Below are 16942 nucleotides of genomic sequence, written 5' to 3'. Positions count from 1 at the left end.
AACATTTTGTTGTTTATACTCACTATTTCCAAATGTATATGTCCTGTAAGGGGTACCATGTTTTAAACCCTTTAAAAGAAACACTGTTCAGCTCCTACTATTTTCATTTATTTTTTATTTTGCTCAAATTAATTGATAACCAAGAATAATGCAAAATATATGTAAAACAACTTTATATTTTACAAACATTTTATATGTCAGGGTTGTCAGATAAAAAAAATCCATGAAAAACTAACTTTAGCCTCAAAGCCATGCTGTGAGTTTGTCAAAACATGCACAGTAACAACTAAAGAAGAGTTTTTTGGGGGACATTTCACTGTATTTTGTACCGGAAAGTTCCATTCAGATTGTCTTTATGTTGAAATTGTTGTCGTTTTTGCTCATAATTGGTTTTTTGGTGGAAACAACATTTTCACCACATACACACAGGCTGTGGGCTGGTTCTGGCCCACACGTCTTATGTTTTACACCCCTGCAGTAGTTTATCAACTGTGGACCAAAATTCAAGTATGTAATCAGTAAGTATGAATCTTCAGGTGTCTGTTTCATCTAATTTAAAGGCATTTTTGAATATGTAAGACATGAAATACTCATGATTTTTAGTCAGCTTTTCATTGAGTGTAAGTGGTGTGTAATCACACATTTGAAGGACTCTTAAAGTTAAAAGTGACTTGAAAGGTTAAAATTTTAAATAATTTCCTTACAAAAGGTTTAGTTGCACCAATATGATAACAAAACACTCCCTTCATCTTAAACCCATATTAGAAATGACAGGAGCATATGTTCTCTTTTACATTTGGTTTTTGTCACAATATGTAGATGTTTTCTCAGGTAAATACGTCAGTCTGGATGTTTAAAGGTTATTCAATACTCTGTAATGTTTTTATATGTCCTATCAGCAGAAGGTTTTCAAGGAGTTCTTAAAATCAGTACTTTATAAAGGAATTCATATTTTTTTTCTCTAAAATTTCTTCAGATTACAGTGAATAACAGGGAAATGTGTATTTTTCAAGAAGCTCTGTTTGCGCTTGGTTGGAGTATAAACCTTCTGACTGTTTAGATGTGATACAAGTTGTGTTTTGAATGTGCTTCATGTGGAAGCCTCACTTTTTTATACTGAGACTGAGCTTTATTTATCCACCAGGTCTCATTTTATAACTAACAGGAAGATGACCCACATAATGCCATGCAAAACAATAAACGCGTTGATACTTTAAAGGAAGTGTGCAGCTACATGTGCGTGATTTCACCTTTAATCCCTTATGTGACACTCCCTGAAATATATACACAGTACTTCATAGTGCAAGATTTTTACTTCTGGCTTTCTCAAAATAACAAATTAAAAACATTTTGAGCCGTTTATTGAAATGAAATCAATGGTAAAAGGGTTAAACTGCTCAAAACCATAAATATTATAGCATGGTTGTCAGTGCTGTTTAGTTCATGGGCTGCAAACTGTTTGATATGAAGTGGGGCAGATCAATGAAAAGACAGAGTAATGATCTGTACATAAGTAAAGCATCAAGTGTTTCGTCTTAGTTTTTCCACAATAACATACAATGAATTCAGTGTTTTTCCAAAAAACAAACAAACAAAAAAAAAACAAACAGATTGGACTTTACAAAGAAAAATAAGTGTTATTATGCCTTTTTTAATCTCTGAACTCAAATTGTATATCTGTAGTGCTTTACAGTACAAAGTACATGCTAGCAATAAAAGCAAGAGGGATAAACAATGTGTAATATGTAAAGGCTGCCAAAAAAAGTTGAAAGCATAAAGAGAATTTTCCATAAAACAGTTTAAACATTACGCTCTGGTGCAAAATAAAGTGAACCATTTCCTTTATTTGTAGTTTTTTGTTCTTTTCAAATGTTGTTGCAACAAAAGAGGCAACAAGTTTTTTCACATTGTTCTTTTTCAGCTTTCCAAGTGTTCAAAAATACCTGATATCCTCCAAAAAATATGGATTCTTCAGCCATCTGCATGCATGTATTCTCAACTTCATCCGAGCTAATGTGAACTTCAAGTTATGCTATTCCATTCAGAGCTAGCATTTCTGTGTGCGGCTCTTATCAAAACTGCAGACTCAGCAAACAAACCAGGAACAATAATTAACTCAATCTAGTGTCTGTTTTCACACTTTAAAGTCATCAAGCGGCCCGGATTGGACCCTATCAGCGGGCCAGTTTTGGTCCCCGAGCCTTATGTTTGACACATATGATAGACATCTTAAAAAAAATTAGTCAAAATGTCTTTAAATTTTTAAAACTTTTGGTTTTTACATCACACACAGATGTGATTTAAAACTTTTGATCCAATATGGTGCAAAAGTTCTTTCATATTTTATCAGATTTTTTAAACAATAAGCTATCAGGAGAATTTATGGACAAACTCAGAGAGTAAGAGGTTTCTTTTTTTCCGCATTCAAAGTGGCAAAAGACAAAAGTTTGGAAGAAATAGAGTGAAATCATAGATACCAAATATGATCGCCTGTGCTTAATTGGGATTGGAAATAATAATAATTTCTCGCCAAAATTGCGTTTTTTTAACCTCTTTTTTGATCACAGATCGTCATAGTGATCTTTTTATAAACTTCATTAATCAAGGGGCCAGTACTTATCAAAGTCAACACTATCCTCTAGTGGTGGGAGCGCATCGCACCAGGCGGCCAAAGGTGCGCACTCCATCCCATAATAAACACGAACAGCTCTCACTCGGGCGGGGAGCGGTTAATCCCAGTGGTTCCAGTTTGAGATGAGCAGAACAGAGCAGAACTTTTAAATATCCAAACAGTTCCAACCAGTAAGGAATGTATTCCAGGCATTTGATGAATGTGTGTGTGTGTCATAACGTGACCTTTGACAAAACACAAATAGAAAGATTCCTGCTCTACTCCTGGAAATAAATCTGCGAGTTTGATGTGATCAGAATGTGAGTAACTCATCCGTGACAATCTGCAGCAGTGTTTCTAATTATTCCTTTATGGAGCACCACATGAGATGACAACTAACGAAACGGTTTATGAATGATCTTGTTTGAACTGAAAGTGTAAAAATGTGTTCTACTGGTCCAACTTTTTTAACAACATCACGGCAAAGCACTGCATGAAAACGGACGCATGAACTGGAGATCTTTGTTCATTTCAACAGAACAGCCCTTTTCCCCCTTTTATCCCCCCAGTCCGTTTCATAGCCACCACGTTCCCTTTAAGTTGTATAAAGAGATAAATGACACTTAAAAGTGTGTGTGTGTGTGTGTGTGTGTGTGTGTGTTGCATAAACACAATCATTTTATTATCGCTGAAGACCTTGAAAACAACAGCAACATCCAAAATACAGGAATTTTAAAAAGCGCGTTTGGCACTCACAGCCATGCGCACCAGGAACAGGGATGGTGTTTTTCTTGTTAATCTTGGAGTTTTTGATGGACATTAATTGTTGTTGATTGATTATAGAGACTCAGAAGGAGTCATTAAGGGAAGACAGGAGGAGGAAGAGGAAGAGGAAGAGGCGTAGGAGCCGGTGAGATGCTGCTCCGTGCTCCTGGAACAGATGGTGGAAGCGTGCGCCGTGCTCCATTAATCTGCCATGCAGGGAAGGAGCTTTTCAGAGCGCACGGGAGAAAGGATTACACACACACACACACACACACACACACGCACACACGCACACACGCACACACGCACACGCCTCCCGTGGTTAAATGCTTCTGCAGAAAAGCGTCTCCGCGCGTAAAAACCCACCAAACCCAAAACTGCATTAGCTTCCACTGATTGCAGATGATAACTGAAGAAGATTCGAACAGTCCTCTCCCCGCAGCACCGAGAAAACGCGGTGCGGTGAAGGCTGGGTGTGTCAGCAGAGTGCGTTAAAGGTGCGCGAGGAGAGGTTGGTTCTAAATGAGCTCAGAAGCTCAGTATGTGACCGTAATGAGCTGCTAATTTACTGTTGTCCTACTATCACAGCTGCACGTGGAATCCAGGCCTTTATTATTATTATTTGTCCTGATAGATGAGGAGACATGCAAAAAGCAACCAAATATACACAATTTCCAACCATTTTTTATCTATCATTGTTTTTATTTCTTTTTGCTCATTTTGGAATCTTTGTAAACCATACAGGTATTTTGTCATGCAGCTTTTGTTGTGTGTCTTTCTACATTTCATGGTATCTTTTTTTTCCACAATCTGGGTGTTTTCATTTAAAATCACACACTGAAAAAACTGACTTTTTGCTGTAGTAAAATATATTTAATTAATTAGTTAATTTTTACACTGTAATATTTTGATTCAGAGACAACATAAATTTCTTCAGTAAAACCTTATATTTAATTCATGTATTTAATGAACTGTGAAGGAAGAGTAAGTTGTATTGTGGAATTCTTCATAGTATTTACATGTTTTATGCTCACTCTGCATAAACTTAGAAATAGTTAGTAACTTTTAATTAGAAAGTGTAGTTTCTGTTTGAATCCACACATGCGCAGTTTGACAGAAGAGCCCGCGATGATTAACGGTTCAAGCTCCACCGGGTACAGGTCGGTCTGTCACATGTGCTGCTCAGCTGCGAAGTGTGAGCTCCGGTGAAACGTAAGTTATTGCCTCTTTGCTTAAAGTTTGTGATGACATGTTGATCCGTGAGATAGTTTCTTGCGTGCATTGATTTTAGTTTTAATCTTGTTGGCTAATGTGACCAAATTTAACACAATGGCATCCACACCTAGTGCTATCTGTGAAGGAGAGCTACGCTAAGGTTAGCTGTTTCACTTTAGTGAAGCTAAATTGTGAGTTATGCTTGGTAAATCAGTAGAGTAAACGAAGTGAGTAATATTTCAGTGTATGTAATGTGCTACTAATGCAGGACAGCTCTGCTAATGTTAGCTGTTTCACTCCATTTAGTGACGTTTGCTTTTAACTTGAGCTTGGTTAATTAATGGAGCTAATATGAAACAGAGCTAAATGCAGTGGAACAGTAACTCAGATGATTCTCTTGTTGAAGGCTTGAGGTTGTGATGGACAGTCCAGCTGCTACTGACTTCAGAGAGAGATGGCCTACTTTGTTTTGTGAAGCTGAGGTAGGTAAATATGTAAACCCCAAAATTGTAATACCCGCTTGCTTAATCCACCATTAATATCTGCATGCTTTGAAATGCCCTACACTGAGGACACCCTCCCTTCATTCTGCATGACAGTATTTAGCCCAGTTTTTGATGTTATAATCTTTTGTCATTTCAGATCAAGGAGGAATTCAGGAGAATCACTACAATTTCCTTGGAGCAGACCTTCATGTACAAACTCGACCACTACACACCGAAACTTACTACTCTGATGAAGACCAAGGGAGGTGCTGTGGGAACCAAACTGAGGCCATTCCTGGACAAATTAAATCAGGTTTGTAGGGTAGTACCCTACTCAGAATTTTGCTAGTCTAAATCACATCGCCATTTCATAGTTCAGGTATTCAAGCACACTGCAAAGTATCACTTTGACAGGCTGATGACAGCACGGTTGGACACTGCAGCATGTGACCTGCCCTGCACACTCTGATGTGCCCCTTCTGTTTTCATTAGTTTTGTTTGTGGTAATTTTGCTTGTAAAGTTTATAGCCTTCCATGCTGTTGCATCCATGTGTGAACAGTGATACACTTATATTTATCATTAACATTACATGTAATTTGCCCCACGGGTGTATATATTACAGGAGAAGTACGGTTTAAACAGCTTTCACGTTGTTTATAGGATGAAGTAGAACAATATACTTACCCCAAATGCTTTTCTGATTTTAGAATCCGAATCTGAATTTAGATCCAAAATCGAGTGGTGGGCATCCATATACAGCTAGCAGACAGGGCATCGGTAACGCCGCTCCTAAAACGGCTTTAATCGTCCAAAAACTCATTAGTTTCCCAATATTTCATCATGGTCCGCTCACACCTCTCCTCCACGACAGCCCGGTGTCCAGATCAATGTTTTTGTTGTTTTGTTGACCTGAACTGAAAGCTTTGTTTACGGCTGCTGTGCGCATGTGCAGTACGGCTCATTGTTTCAGGGGCTACCGGAAGCTACACAACAACTTTCTTCTTCCAGTTTAGTGTAAAATGGACGAATATCGATCGGATGAAGATGTTGTGGACGAGAACTTTGAATATGAAGAGTGTCCTTACAGTTTGGAGCCAGAGTATACAGATGAAGCGCTCATCGAAAGGCGAACACAGAGGCAAAGAGAAGAACGGCTGGCCAGAGCTGTACTGCGCATGGCGCGGCAGCCATAAACAAAGCTTTCAGTTCAGAGGTCAACAAAACAACAACAACATTGATCTGGACACTGGGCTGTCGTGGAGGAGAGGCTGAGCGGACCATGATGAAATATTGGGAAACTAATGAGTTTTTGGACGATTAAAGTCGTTTTAGGAGCAGCGTTACCGATGCCCCGTCTGCTAGCTGTATATGGAGGTCCGCCGCTTGATTTTGAATCTAAATTTCTCCCGAAGCACTGTTCGGATCAGAAAAGCATTCGGGGTGAGTATATTGTTGTACTTCATTCTATAAACAACGTGAAAGCTGTTTAAACCGAACTTTTCCTTAAATGATTTTTAGCATAGGTGTGCATTTTTCCCTGATCAGTTTTTTTGACTTATGCCTTTCGTATATTTTATGCAGGTGGATAGCCGCAGTGATGCCACTCAGCACATCCTCAAAATCCTGGTCGTCCATGGAGCTGATGGAGAGGATCCTGTAGATGTGTCCATCGTTCTTGAAGGCAAGGAGATGTTACCAGGATGCGGGACTATTTCTAAAGCTTGTGCACTGCTTATTGGTCTGATTTATGCCTCAGTCTTGCATATCCGCCAGCACTGCGCTATACTTTTGAGGTGTTTCTGAAACTTTTCCGGGAGCTGGATGGGATCAAGTTGGCCCCAAAAGTATAAGCTTTAAAGTTGAAGTTGCTGTCTTAGATGCTGTCATCACAGCAAGCATGTCACCTCCTTTGGACCTTCTGTTTATATTCAGCAGTACAGCAGCTTGTCTGTATATGGACCTTCACTGCTGAGATATTGACTTGGAACAAAAAAAAAAAAAAAAGGAAACTTTGTAAGTATTTGTGAAACTGTAAAATGGTGAGTGATGTTCTGCTTATGCCGTTAAGAATTGGCGCCTCACCTCGGAGTTCAACTGTGCCCTGGATGACTAACTGTGGGAAGTTGTGTGATTAGAAATGTTTCCCATTTTGTGTAGACTAAGGCACCTGGTCTTTTCCTGTCATTCATGTTCACACATTTATGCTGAAGGTAAAGTTAACAATGTATTTGTTAGCTGCCTTTTAAGCTGTTGATGTTTTAATACCTAAATGTTTTAATTTGCATTCTCCGAAGTCTACTAATAAAGTGTGCTGGCTGAAATGTTGCAATGTTTTAATGTTTGAATAGCACAACTGCAAATTCGTGATTACAGAAAGAATTGGAGGAAGAATTGCTGTTTAGTGTTCATAAACTGTATTTGAACTGTTTTTTTTTATTTGTGATATATTAAATGCAGAGAAATTCAAATTTGATGTTTATCAAAAGAAAATTAACATTTACATAATTGTAGTGAGTAAATCAACTTAATACAAATGAGTAATGAATTGTTCAACAAATAAAAATTACTTAATTATTTCATAACATTAAATCCAGATGCATTGTGTTAATATTATGTTGCTGACTGAAAAAAAATTAATTCACTTTACTTGATTATTTAAAATAAATTTTACTTCTAACTTTATGATAATGAAGTAACATTTACTTGATGTTTTCATAACTGTTACTTGTAATGGTATGTATATATTACTTGTTTCTGGGAGGTAAGCTATACTTGATTTTGAAGCAGTAAAATTTACTTAAAAAGTGTTAGTGCAAATTGTTACGAGGATTTTTTTAAGTAAATCTTCAAAGTTATTTTTTTCAGTGCATTTGTGTGACAGCCCATATCTCTTTTTTTAATCATGACATGCTGCCTTTTTGTAGTCAACATGTGGAGCTGTATGTTTTCTATTTGCCACTGTGTCTTTCTTAGATAATTTTGTTCCTCAGTTTGGCCACTTTTGCTTCCTGACTGCAGCTATTTTATGTATTCACACTTTTTATGGTCTTACTTCATCACATTCTGAGTCTTTTCTCTTATTTTACATCTTTTTGTATGAGATCAAGTGCAGTTTTAGACCCTTTTTTTGGTCATTTTGTATGTCTCAGTTAACATTTGGTCCTTTTGTGGTCAATTTGTTTAACATTTGTTTAAACATTAAAGAAATGTCATGTTTCATTTGCTTGTTTTACATCTCTCAACTGATGCAGTCAGTCTGTGTAATTGTGATTGTGTTTTTTTTTTGTCCATTTGTGTGTTATCAATTTTTTAACGCACGAACAGCAGTTTAATTTTGTATGATTACACATTTTAAACAAGTTTTTGTCACAACTTGGTTGTTTTTGTATTGTTTTGTATTATTTTTGCAGCACTTTTCGGTAAAGTTAACTTTTGAAGTATTTTAATGTATTTTTCCAACTCTTTAGTGACATTCTCACATTTTGTGTAACCATGACTGTGTGTCTTAAATTTGTGGTTTGCTCATATTTGTTATTTTCTTCTCTTTATGTATTCTGTTTGTGTTTTTTCCCCACTACTTTTCAAATTTCCCCCCATATTCTTTGTCTCGTCATGCTTGGTTTCATACATTTCAACCAGATGTTTTTCCATTTTGTTTGTATTTTGAGAGATTTTACTTTAATGACTCGTTTTGGTGGTTTAACTTCCTTGATTTGACCCTAAAATTGCTTTCTCTTTTCCTAACTGTTAACATCACTTGGATTACTTCAATCTTTGCATTTTTGGTCATTTTTTTCTTTCTTTGTGTCATATTTACAGCATTGTGTGTGACAGTTTCCAGCTCTTTGCAGTCACTTTAAAATGCAAATATATTTTAAGAAGTTGATAGTTTTTGGACACCCATGTGTCATGTATGCGTGCACGTGCATGTTAATTCAATAGCTCAGACTGAGGACTGAACATTACAGATTATGTAACATTTGGAAGAAACATGCAGAAATAAAGCAGGTTATGTGAGCGGCTGCTGAAGCTTAATCCCGCTGGTTTCCTGCCAAACTCCCGTGCTTTTATTCTGAAAAAGCATTAATCCGGAAGCGCGCTTCCTGTTGTGTAGCTTCATAATCAGTATCTTCTTGTTTTCTTGACATAAACATGGAGGTGAGTCAGATAATGGAACCTCTTGTTTGTGTTTGCATCACGGGATGCTGCAGCAGCCTCTGAAGGAGAAAAAGACTTCATATTGGATCGATCCGAGGACTTTCATTTGCTGGATTTTCTCCAGTGAAGAAACAATAATCCCACCGAGGAGGAGGAAGTGCTGCTTTTGTCTCGGACCCACCGTGTTGTTGTTGTTGTCTCTGCCGCTATGGACATGTACGGATACAGCGGGGTGTTCCTGGTGAGGAGGTTTCTGGACAATCCCAGTTTCGAAGATATGAACATGACGGACATTAACAAGGCGAACCCGCACGGCTGCGATAACGGAGCGCTGACCGACCGCTTCGGCGTGCTAATCCAGGGACTCCTGGGAATCGTCGCCTTCAGCACGCTCATGTGTGGGTACCTGTTCACCGCTACACCCCACGCAAATCCCCAAATCCACGTCCCCTTCGGGATTACAATCCACACATCACGCAGATCATTTAGAACGAGTGCCCCGTCCACGTGGCGGTTTGTTGACGTTTGTCTTCATTGAGATACTTTTGCTTATCACCAAACCCCATAGAGGGACCCGCTAATTTGCTTTTTTAGCAAGAGTAAGTTTCATATAAAGGTTAATTTGGCCATCCGGCAACTAATAAAGGCCCTACTTTGAATTCGGCTCATTTTAAATAGTCAGAATCATGCTTTGTCAGCTATCATTGGCGTTTGTTTTTATGTAGTCCATTTAGCTTGCCACCACAACTCATAGGAAAATACGCGAATTTAACGATGTCTTGCCGTTTCATTTTAAAAGAAGTACATGGCGCTATTCTATATGCTGTACTCGATTAATAAAGACTAGATTCACATTTCGGCCAACTTCAAGTATCGTAAATAGCGCTTACTTATAATAAATTTGAGGTATGTTGTTGATGGCAATCGTTAGCGACGCCTTCCACGTCCGCAATGTTGTGCGTGAGTAAGCTGATAAATCATTCTATGTTTTTGATAAAAATACGCCTCAAATGTGTTGCATACGTATGCCGAATTTACTAAAAACACAAAAAAAGCTACAAATGACTTGAAATATTGTTCAAAAGAAACGCGTTTCCCTCTGATAAGGCAGCAAACTAAATAGCAATATTTTTAAAGGGAGTGTTGACACGTTTTTTTCTCAGCCAGAATTAAGAAAAGCTCCAGAAAAGTCGATGTTTTTTGGGTAAACTACACACAGTCAGTCAAATTTGACAATAATTCAAGTAAACCTAGAACAGAGTAAGAGAGTAAACAATAGACAAATGGAATTTCCTGTCCCTTTAATTCATTTCCTCAAAGATTTGAATTGGATTTCATCAGATAGTGAATGAATGTGTGAGTAATACAGCAGAGGGAGAAATGTTTTTCCTTCTGCATATTTATTTCTGGTCAAATGAAGACCAAGATTAAAGGTTAAACACATTTTAATGTTATTGGTCTTGATGTCTTGGATTGTAATGTCAACCAGTATAGAATAACAGACAAAAACAATTTACTTCTCCAGAAAAAAGATACAATTATTTACTTTTTAACCACCAAAATATCTTCAAACATCACATTCTGAAGTGTCTAATTCCCGTACAGTGTAGTCTTTCATAAATGTGCACATAGCTGTGTGTTTTTAAGGTCGTTCTACTGTTTACATAAACCTGCTGAACAAGATACTCCTTGTGTGCCTGCTGAGTGTTGACCCAGACCAAACAATGGCTCCTGACGGCCATAAAACTTGTGATACTGTGGCAGCTGACTGGGAAAATGCTCAGCGTCTTACCCACATTTGCACTGCAGGCAGGTTAAACATTTTTATGGAGCTGAACAGTGAACTTGAAGTGTTTCTTATTATTCTTAAACTCTTCCAAAATTCAGTTTTTAGTTTTGTGCTCACTTTTTCTTTAACATGTCTAAATGTTTCCCTTTGTGGCTTAGAAGTGTGAGTATATAAAGGAAAAAATTTGATTGCATATCTTGTAACAAAACCCAAATTTATTGAAAGATGAAGTTACACTTCACACAGGTCTTCTCATGGACCAGGTTGGCGTAGCTGGTGGGTCAGTTTTGGCCCACAGGCCTCAGGTTTGACACCGCTGATTTAGAGCGTGTAAATGACCCTGATATGTCAGTTTACCGTCATCTGCTCCACCGAATTATGCCGACAATGGTAAAGAGGAAGGAGCGTTTATGTGGATATGAGTGAATACTCAGCTTTCAAAAAAGGTCAGCGGATTTGTTCATCAGCTGATCGAGCAGCTGATTCTCTCAGATCAATGAGCTTGAGCCTCCACTGATTCGCGGAGGGATCGATATCCCCCCCTCCCCCGCCGTGTTTTCAGAGCTCGTCTGTTAATATGTAGTCAGATTACTGGTGTGCAGCCGAGCGTTCGGGGCAGAGTGCCAGGGCTCATCCCCGCTCTCCTCCGTCTTCCTCAAAGCTATTTTTGTGAATTTCCTTCCACTTGCTGCCTGCTGTTGCCGCACGCCAAAGAGATTGAGATTTAAGAGAGTAACTTCAAGCACTTTGAGACTTTCTCTCCTTTTGGGAACAACTTATTTACTGAGATATTCAACATTTTTTTAAACCCTCAGAATAACTTATGAAGCCTCGGTCCTGTTCCCTCATGCAAGTCACACTGTCCGACCCTGAGAGGTGACGAGATAAAGAAACAGAGGAGCAGTTCATCCCTGATGTGACGCCAAGCATTTCATCTCCTCCTGAACGCTGCGAGCACACTAGGCTGAATCGAGACCGTGAACGTGTGTCGGCTGTGTACTAACTGACGTATTTCGTGTTTTCCCTCCAGTGAAAAGGTTTCGAGAGCCCGTCGGGATCAGACGGCCGTGGAGGATCTGGTGAGAAAGCCTCTCCTTCCTCCTCCCGACACACGCCGTCACACTTTAGGGAATTCTGAACTCTGACCTTTTGATCTCATCCAGGTTCTTCGACACGTCCAAGCAGGCCATCGGCGCGCTCTTCATCCACTTTGCCAACGTCTTCCTGTCCACGCTCACCAAGGAAGACCCCTGCTCGCTGTGAGTCCCCGTCCTCGCCGCAGACGGCCGCCACGGCCCCGAGCGAAGCCCCGATTTAACCGAGACTCCTCTCAAAAGGTACCTGATGAACTTCCTGCTGGACGCCACGCTGGGCATGCTGGTCATCTGGCTGGCCGTCAAGCTGGTGTCCAGGCTGGTGGAGTACAAGGAGTGGACGCTGCTCATGTTCGGAGAATACGGTGAGCAGGAAATCTTTCACTCTGAGCTTTATGCTGGTGGGAAGAGACAGAACAAGTCTTATTATTTGTATAAAAAAAAAAAAAAAAGGGAATTTGTGTATTTTGGAGTTTTTGCCACCAGAGGGCGCTGTAGCTCAAAGAGAGCACAACAGTGAAGTAGGAAATGTGCTTTTTCTCAAGTTAAAGGAGTCGTTCATTCACTTAAATAACTCAGTTCAGTATTATGAATCTCTCATCAATACTACATTTCCATATTATATTGCACTGTCTGTGAACATTACACTTTTTACTGTGATCACTTTTTTTAATAAAAGTTGAGATGTTTTCAGAGGGATTTCTCTGTGGTGCAGTAAATTGTGGTAGCACTAATAATAATTAAAATGGTACATCTTGAAAAACTAATTATAGGCATATTCTAACGATGTTACTGGTTTTGTGTGATTATTTTTGATAGAAAAAAAATACATTTTCCATGTTGAAATTCCATTTTTATCAGATTTTTTTTTAACCTGTCATTGTACAACAAAAGTAAAACCCTACTTGAAAAAAAGTCTTCTTCTAGCATGCTGGCAGCCATATTTGTTTGTATCAAAAACACGTAATAAAAAAAAGTACAAATCTTTCCTTGAACGTTTGACAAACAAAAATCCACCATTCCCTACATTAAAACATGTAAATAGTCTAGCTTTGAAGCTGTAACTTGAATGTAGATTTAACTGAGATGTACAGTAACGTCTCTAATAACTACAATATAAAGGAAAAGTAAATTTTTTTGCAAATTTATATGAAAGATCTGTCCGATTCTTGTACAATTTCACATAAACTGAAATATTTCTGAAATTTTGGACATTCGACATTTAAAATCTTGGATTAATTCTAAATATTTTAATATTTCATGTTTTTATCACAGTTAAAATGTGGGAAAACGCCTGACGTGTTTTCCAGCGAAGTGTGTGAGCAGTACCGAGTGTGTGTGTGTGTGTGAGAGAGAAGCGAGAGAGTAGAAGCGCTGCGCCTGACGGGCTGAATTAGCCTGTAATAAAGACACCTTGAAGCGATGATAAGTGGTTTGTTTGTTTCTTTGTTTTCTCTCTTCCCCCCTTTCTCTCCGTCTGCCCGCTAATCTTCCTTCCTCCTTCCTGCGGTTAATGACAGACCGCTCGCCTTTTTGTGTCTGCCGTGTCCAGACACCTGCGATACAGACCCGAAGACTGGAGCTGGGGGGCGAACGAGGCCGCCTCAGACCCGCAGAGGAAACATTTAGAAATTCAAAACGTCTTGATTTAGACAAGTTGGTTTAAAACTCGCGGTCGCCGACGTTTCCTTATTTGCATCACCTCTCCCCATGAGAGAGATTGAGCCTAACTCCTCTGTGTCCGTCTCCTCCAGGCGACCCCCCGCAGGCGGCGGCCTGGCTCGGCCAGTGTGGCGTCTACCTGCTCATCATGGTGCTGGAGAAAGGCGTCATCAGCCTGGTGCTGCTCGTCCCCGGATGGTCCAAAGTAGGACTCGCATGCGGCTTTGTCCCAGAATTCTATTTGTTGTTGAACTTTATTGAGAGGAAATGTATTGAGTTTTATGGTGTAGCACCTTTTTCATTTTACAATGAAAACAAAAACGAACCCACAGCAGAGCAGCATTGCCAGAAAGCAGCCGTTCGTCTGAGAAACCACTGGTTTTTACTTAATTTCCTGTTTTTCAATAGTACGTCTTCTAAAAGGTTTCATGCCCGAGGTCCTTCCCGACTCATTCCGAGCAGCCCGAGGTCAAAGTTCACTGACTAAATCAGCTGTGGGATTCAAACCGGCAAACTCCCAGTTAGAAGCTCGCTTCCCTGACCTTTGTGCCACCGCTGAGCAGCCATCGGTGCACTTTATTGCCACATTATGTTTGTGTTACGACTAAATAAAGCCCCGAAAACTTTCCCATATACTTTAAACCCTATACGCGGCGTTTCCTCTGTTGTTGTTGGAGATTCCTCTGGAATAAACAAGCAGCGGGACGGAGACGGGTTTGAATGGAAACACGGAAGCGACGCTCAGACGTCGGGAACGGGTGTTTGTTTGCGTGTTTTCATGTCCGGTTTAACCTCTGCGCTGAGCAGCAGGAGTTTGTTTGCTCCTCATTATTTCCCAGTGGAAGAGCTGTGGCCTCGCGCAAACTTGTTTTTATTGAGACTGCAGCCAGAAAGATGCTTTTATTTGAGTGTCTGAAGTGAAAATAAACAGCAGTGTGAAGCCGTCTTCTCTCACGTCGGTGGATTAAATCATTTTTCTTGTGCTCAGTTGCAGGAAGTGTTGCTCAGCTACATCGCGAACCCTCAGCTGGAGCTGGTGCTGGTCATGCTCATCGTGCCCTTCATCGTCAACGTGAGTCACGCTCGGGCGCCCAGATGGGGGGAGGGGGGAGGCGGAGGGGGGGGATCTGTTCTCAACAGGAATGTTCTCTGGCTCCTCTTCTAGTCCATCATGTTCTGGGTGGTGGACAGCCTGATGATGAGGAAGTACAAGACGATGAAGAGCCTGGACGACTCCTGCGACGCCCCGGCCAAGAAGGCCGACTCTCCGCCCTGGAGCAGCGGCGAGGAGTCGCGGGTGAGACTGGACATATCGCTTTATTTTCCACTATAAGGTTTCGTTAAAATTGGTTTTATGATCAGTTAAAGGTCATTCATGGCGCTGTTTTACCAGTCAAGATCAAATTAGACTGTTTTTCTTAAGGAGACAAACCATCTGCTCTGGAAGTGACTCATCGTCTTATCAAGGGATTACTTTTGATCTTGTTAAAAAAAAAAAAAAGTCAATTTTCCCACCAAGCATGAAGAGCAGAAGGACGCAGACGGCAGAGGGACACTTTAAGGTCTTCGCTCGGCGAGGAAGAAAAGACTTTAATGTGCATGAAAGTAGCTGCTGAGGGCCGATGTTCCAGTCACACTGAGTGTCACCTGTTGTTTTGGGTGGATGAGCACAGCACACACACACACACACACCAAACCAGACAGATTTTATCTCTCTGCACTTAATAACAAACCCGGATGAGTATAGACCAAGAAACAGACCAAGGCTCCTCGTGCTCGTCCCCGTTTTGGGGGGGTGAAGAACTTAGAATCTGACTGAAACTAGAATCGGAGGGACGGTTGTATGTGTGTATGTAGGAAAGACCAAAAAGGGAGATTTCAACAGAAAATATAATCAAAAGAAACTCCTGAATATAAACATTTCCAGGAGACCTTTCCAAGTCTAGTTCTAGATTCACGCTAATAAATTAGGGAAACACACGGTCTATAAATCCACCTGGAATCTGTTTCTGTCACATGAATAACTGAGATTAGATCAGATTATTTTGCCGTTGGTAGACGCCCAGGTGTTCTCCTCGGTGTGCAGGATGTCTTCATCCTCAGGTCTTTGAGGCCACATCTGCTTTTCCGCATGTTCGTCCCAAACGTGACGCAACACACCGGAGCTTTATCGTGCCGTAAATGTCAAACGGGTGTGGAAATGTGAAATCCTGCTGCTGCTGCGGGAGAAAACGGGAGATTTTCCGCTTCAGGCGAGGAACGCGGAAATGAGAGATTCCTCCTGATCTGATTCACTGCTGTCCTCCGCCAGGTCCTGCTGACGGTGGAGAGCGACACGGAGGAGGCGTCGGAGGGCGAGGAGGACGCGGACGACGCCGGGCCCGTCCCCGCCGTGCACTACTCGGGCGGCCCGCTGAGGCCCAGCTGGGTGATGGTGTGAAACCCAGGTGACTCCGACTCGTCGTTCACACACAGAGCAGCGCGGCAAACACTCGGCGGATCGGTCTACCTCAGAGGCCTTTCCTCCACGTGCACGCTCCTCTCGTACGCACAAAACGGCATTTTGGAAGGCATCCCGCCACCTCGCTGCCTCAACATCAGAGGGACGGTTAAGGAAGACGGCGCCCGCGGGGAGACGCCCACGGGCGGTAATGACAAAGGCCGAACGCAATCAGAGATAAATCTGTCTTCTCTCCGCAGCGGGGGACTTTCTGCCGGTCTAAAGAGACTCATTTATGGTATATCCGATTCCAAAGACGAGCTAGAAGGAAAAAAAAAAAAAAAGTCAAGTACGCTGCATATATATTAAAGTGCTCTTTAATGCTCAGGCTTCAAACACACCGTTCTAATCAAAGTGTAGCGACTCCCGCACCTCCGCCCGCCTTCAGCTGCTCTCTTCTCACTTTCAACCACACACACCTTCTTTATTCAAGAATACTTTAAATGATAGTCTTAAAAAAAAAAACATTTTCTTCAAATGGTTCTGTAATGACGGTGCGTTGACGCCGCTGTTTAAGTGAAACATCAGAAGAAAGGTTTTGACTAAACAGTTCAGTTTCTGCAGATGAATAAAAGTAGTTCAAAACGTTATTCCGAATCGAACTTTGAATCATTCATCTCTATAATGTTGGGAAAATTCCCACTTTTACATGCTAGAGACTA

At 40.6% G+C, this 16942-nt stretch overlaps 1 protein-coding gene and 1 long non-coding RNA gene across 2 annotated transcripts; both read left to right on the top strand.

The window, feature by feature from the left end:
* Positions 1–167: 167 nt before the first annotated feature.
* Positions 168–8314, top strand: LOC115404390 (uncharacterized). The gene is made up of 3 exons (XR_003933347.1): positions 168–5073; positions 5234–5389; positions 6659–8314. It is a non-coding gene; the product is annotated as an uncharacterized LOC115404390 (long non-coding RNA).
* A 1129-nt stretch (positions 8315–9443) lies between these two features.
* On the top strand, positions 9444–16591 carry tmem110l (transmembrane protein 110, like). Its single transcript, XM_030113691.1, has 8 exons — positions 9444–9633; positions 12055–12103; positions 12188–12283; positions 12362–12483; positions 13873–13985; positions 14769–14852; positions 14946–15077; positions 16092–16591. Exons 1-8 carry the CDS (start codon positions 9444–9446, stop codon positions 16218–16220), a joined length of 915 nt encoding a protein of 304 aa, XP_029969551.1. The 3' UTR covers positions 16221–16591.
* Positions 16592–16942: the final 351 nt, after the last annotated feature.

This window comes from Salarias fasciatus, chromosome 17 (assembly GCF_902148845.1).
Source record: "Salarias fasciatus chromosome 17, fSalaFa1.1, whole genome shotgun sequence".
NCBI classification, from domain to species: Eukaryota; Metazoa; Chordata; class Actinopteri; order Blenniiformes; family Blenniidae; genus Salarias; species Salarias fasciatus.
Note: the sequence above shows the minus strand (reverse complement) of the source record. Positions and strands in the feature narration are given on the sequence as shown.

Bases quoted from the DNA above. Each gene is read 5' to 3' on its own strand.
- tmem110l (XM_030113691.1), top strand. From the start codon at position 9,444: ATGGACATGTACGGATACAGCGGGGTGTTCCTGGTGAGGAGGTTTCTG. The intron at 9,634-12,054 runs GTGGGTACCTGT...TTTTCCCTCCAG, and splicing joins CGCCTTCAGCACGCTCATGT to TGAAAAGGTTTCGAGAGCCC. The intron at 15,078-16,091 runs GTGAGACTGGAC...GTCCTCCGCCAG, and splicing joins GCAGCGGCGAGGAGTCGCGG to GTCCTGCTGACGGTGGAGAG.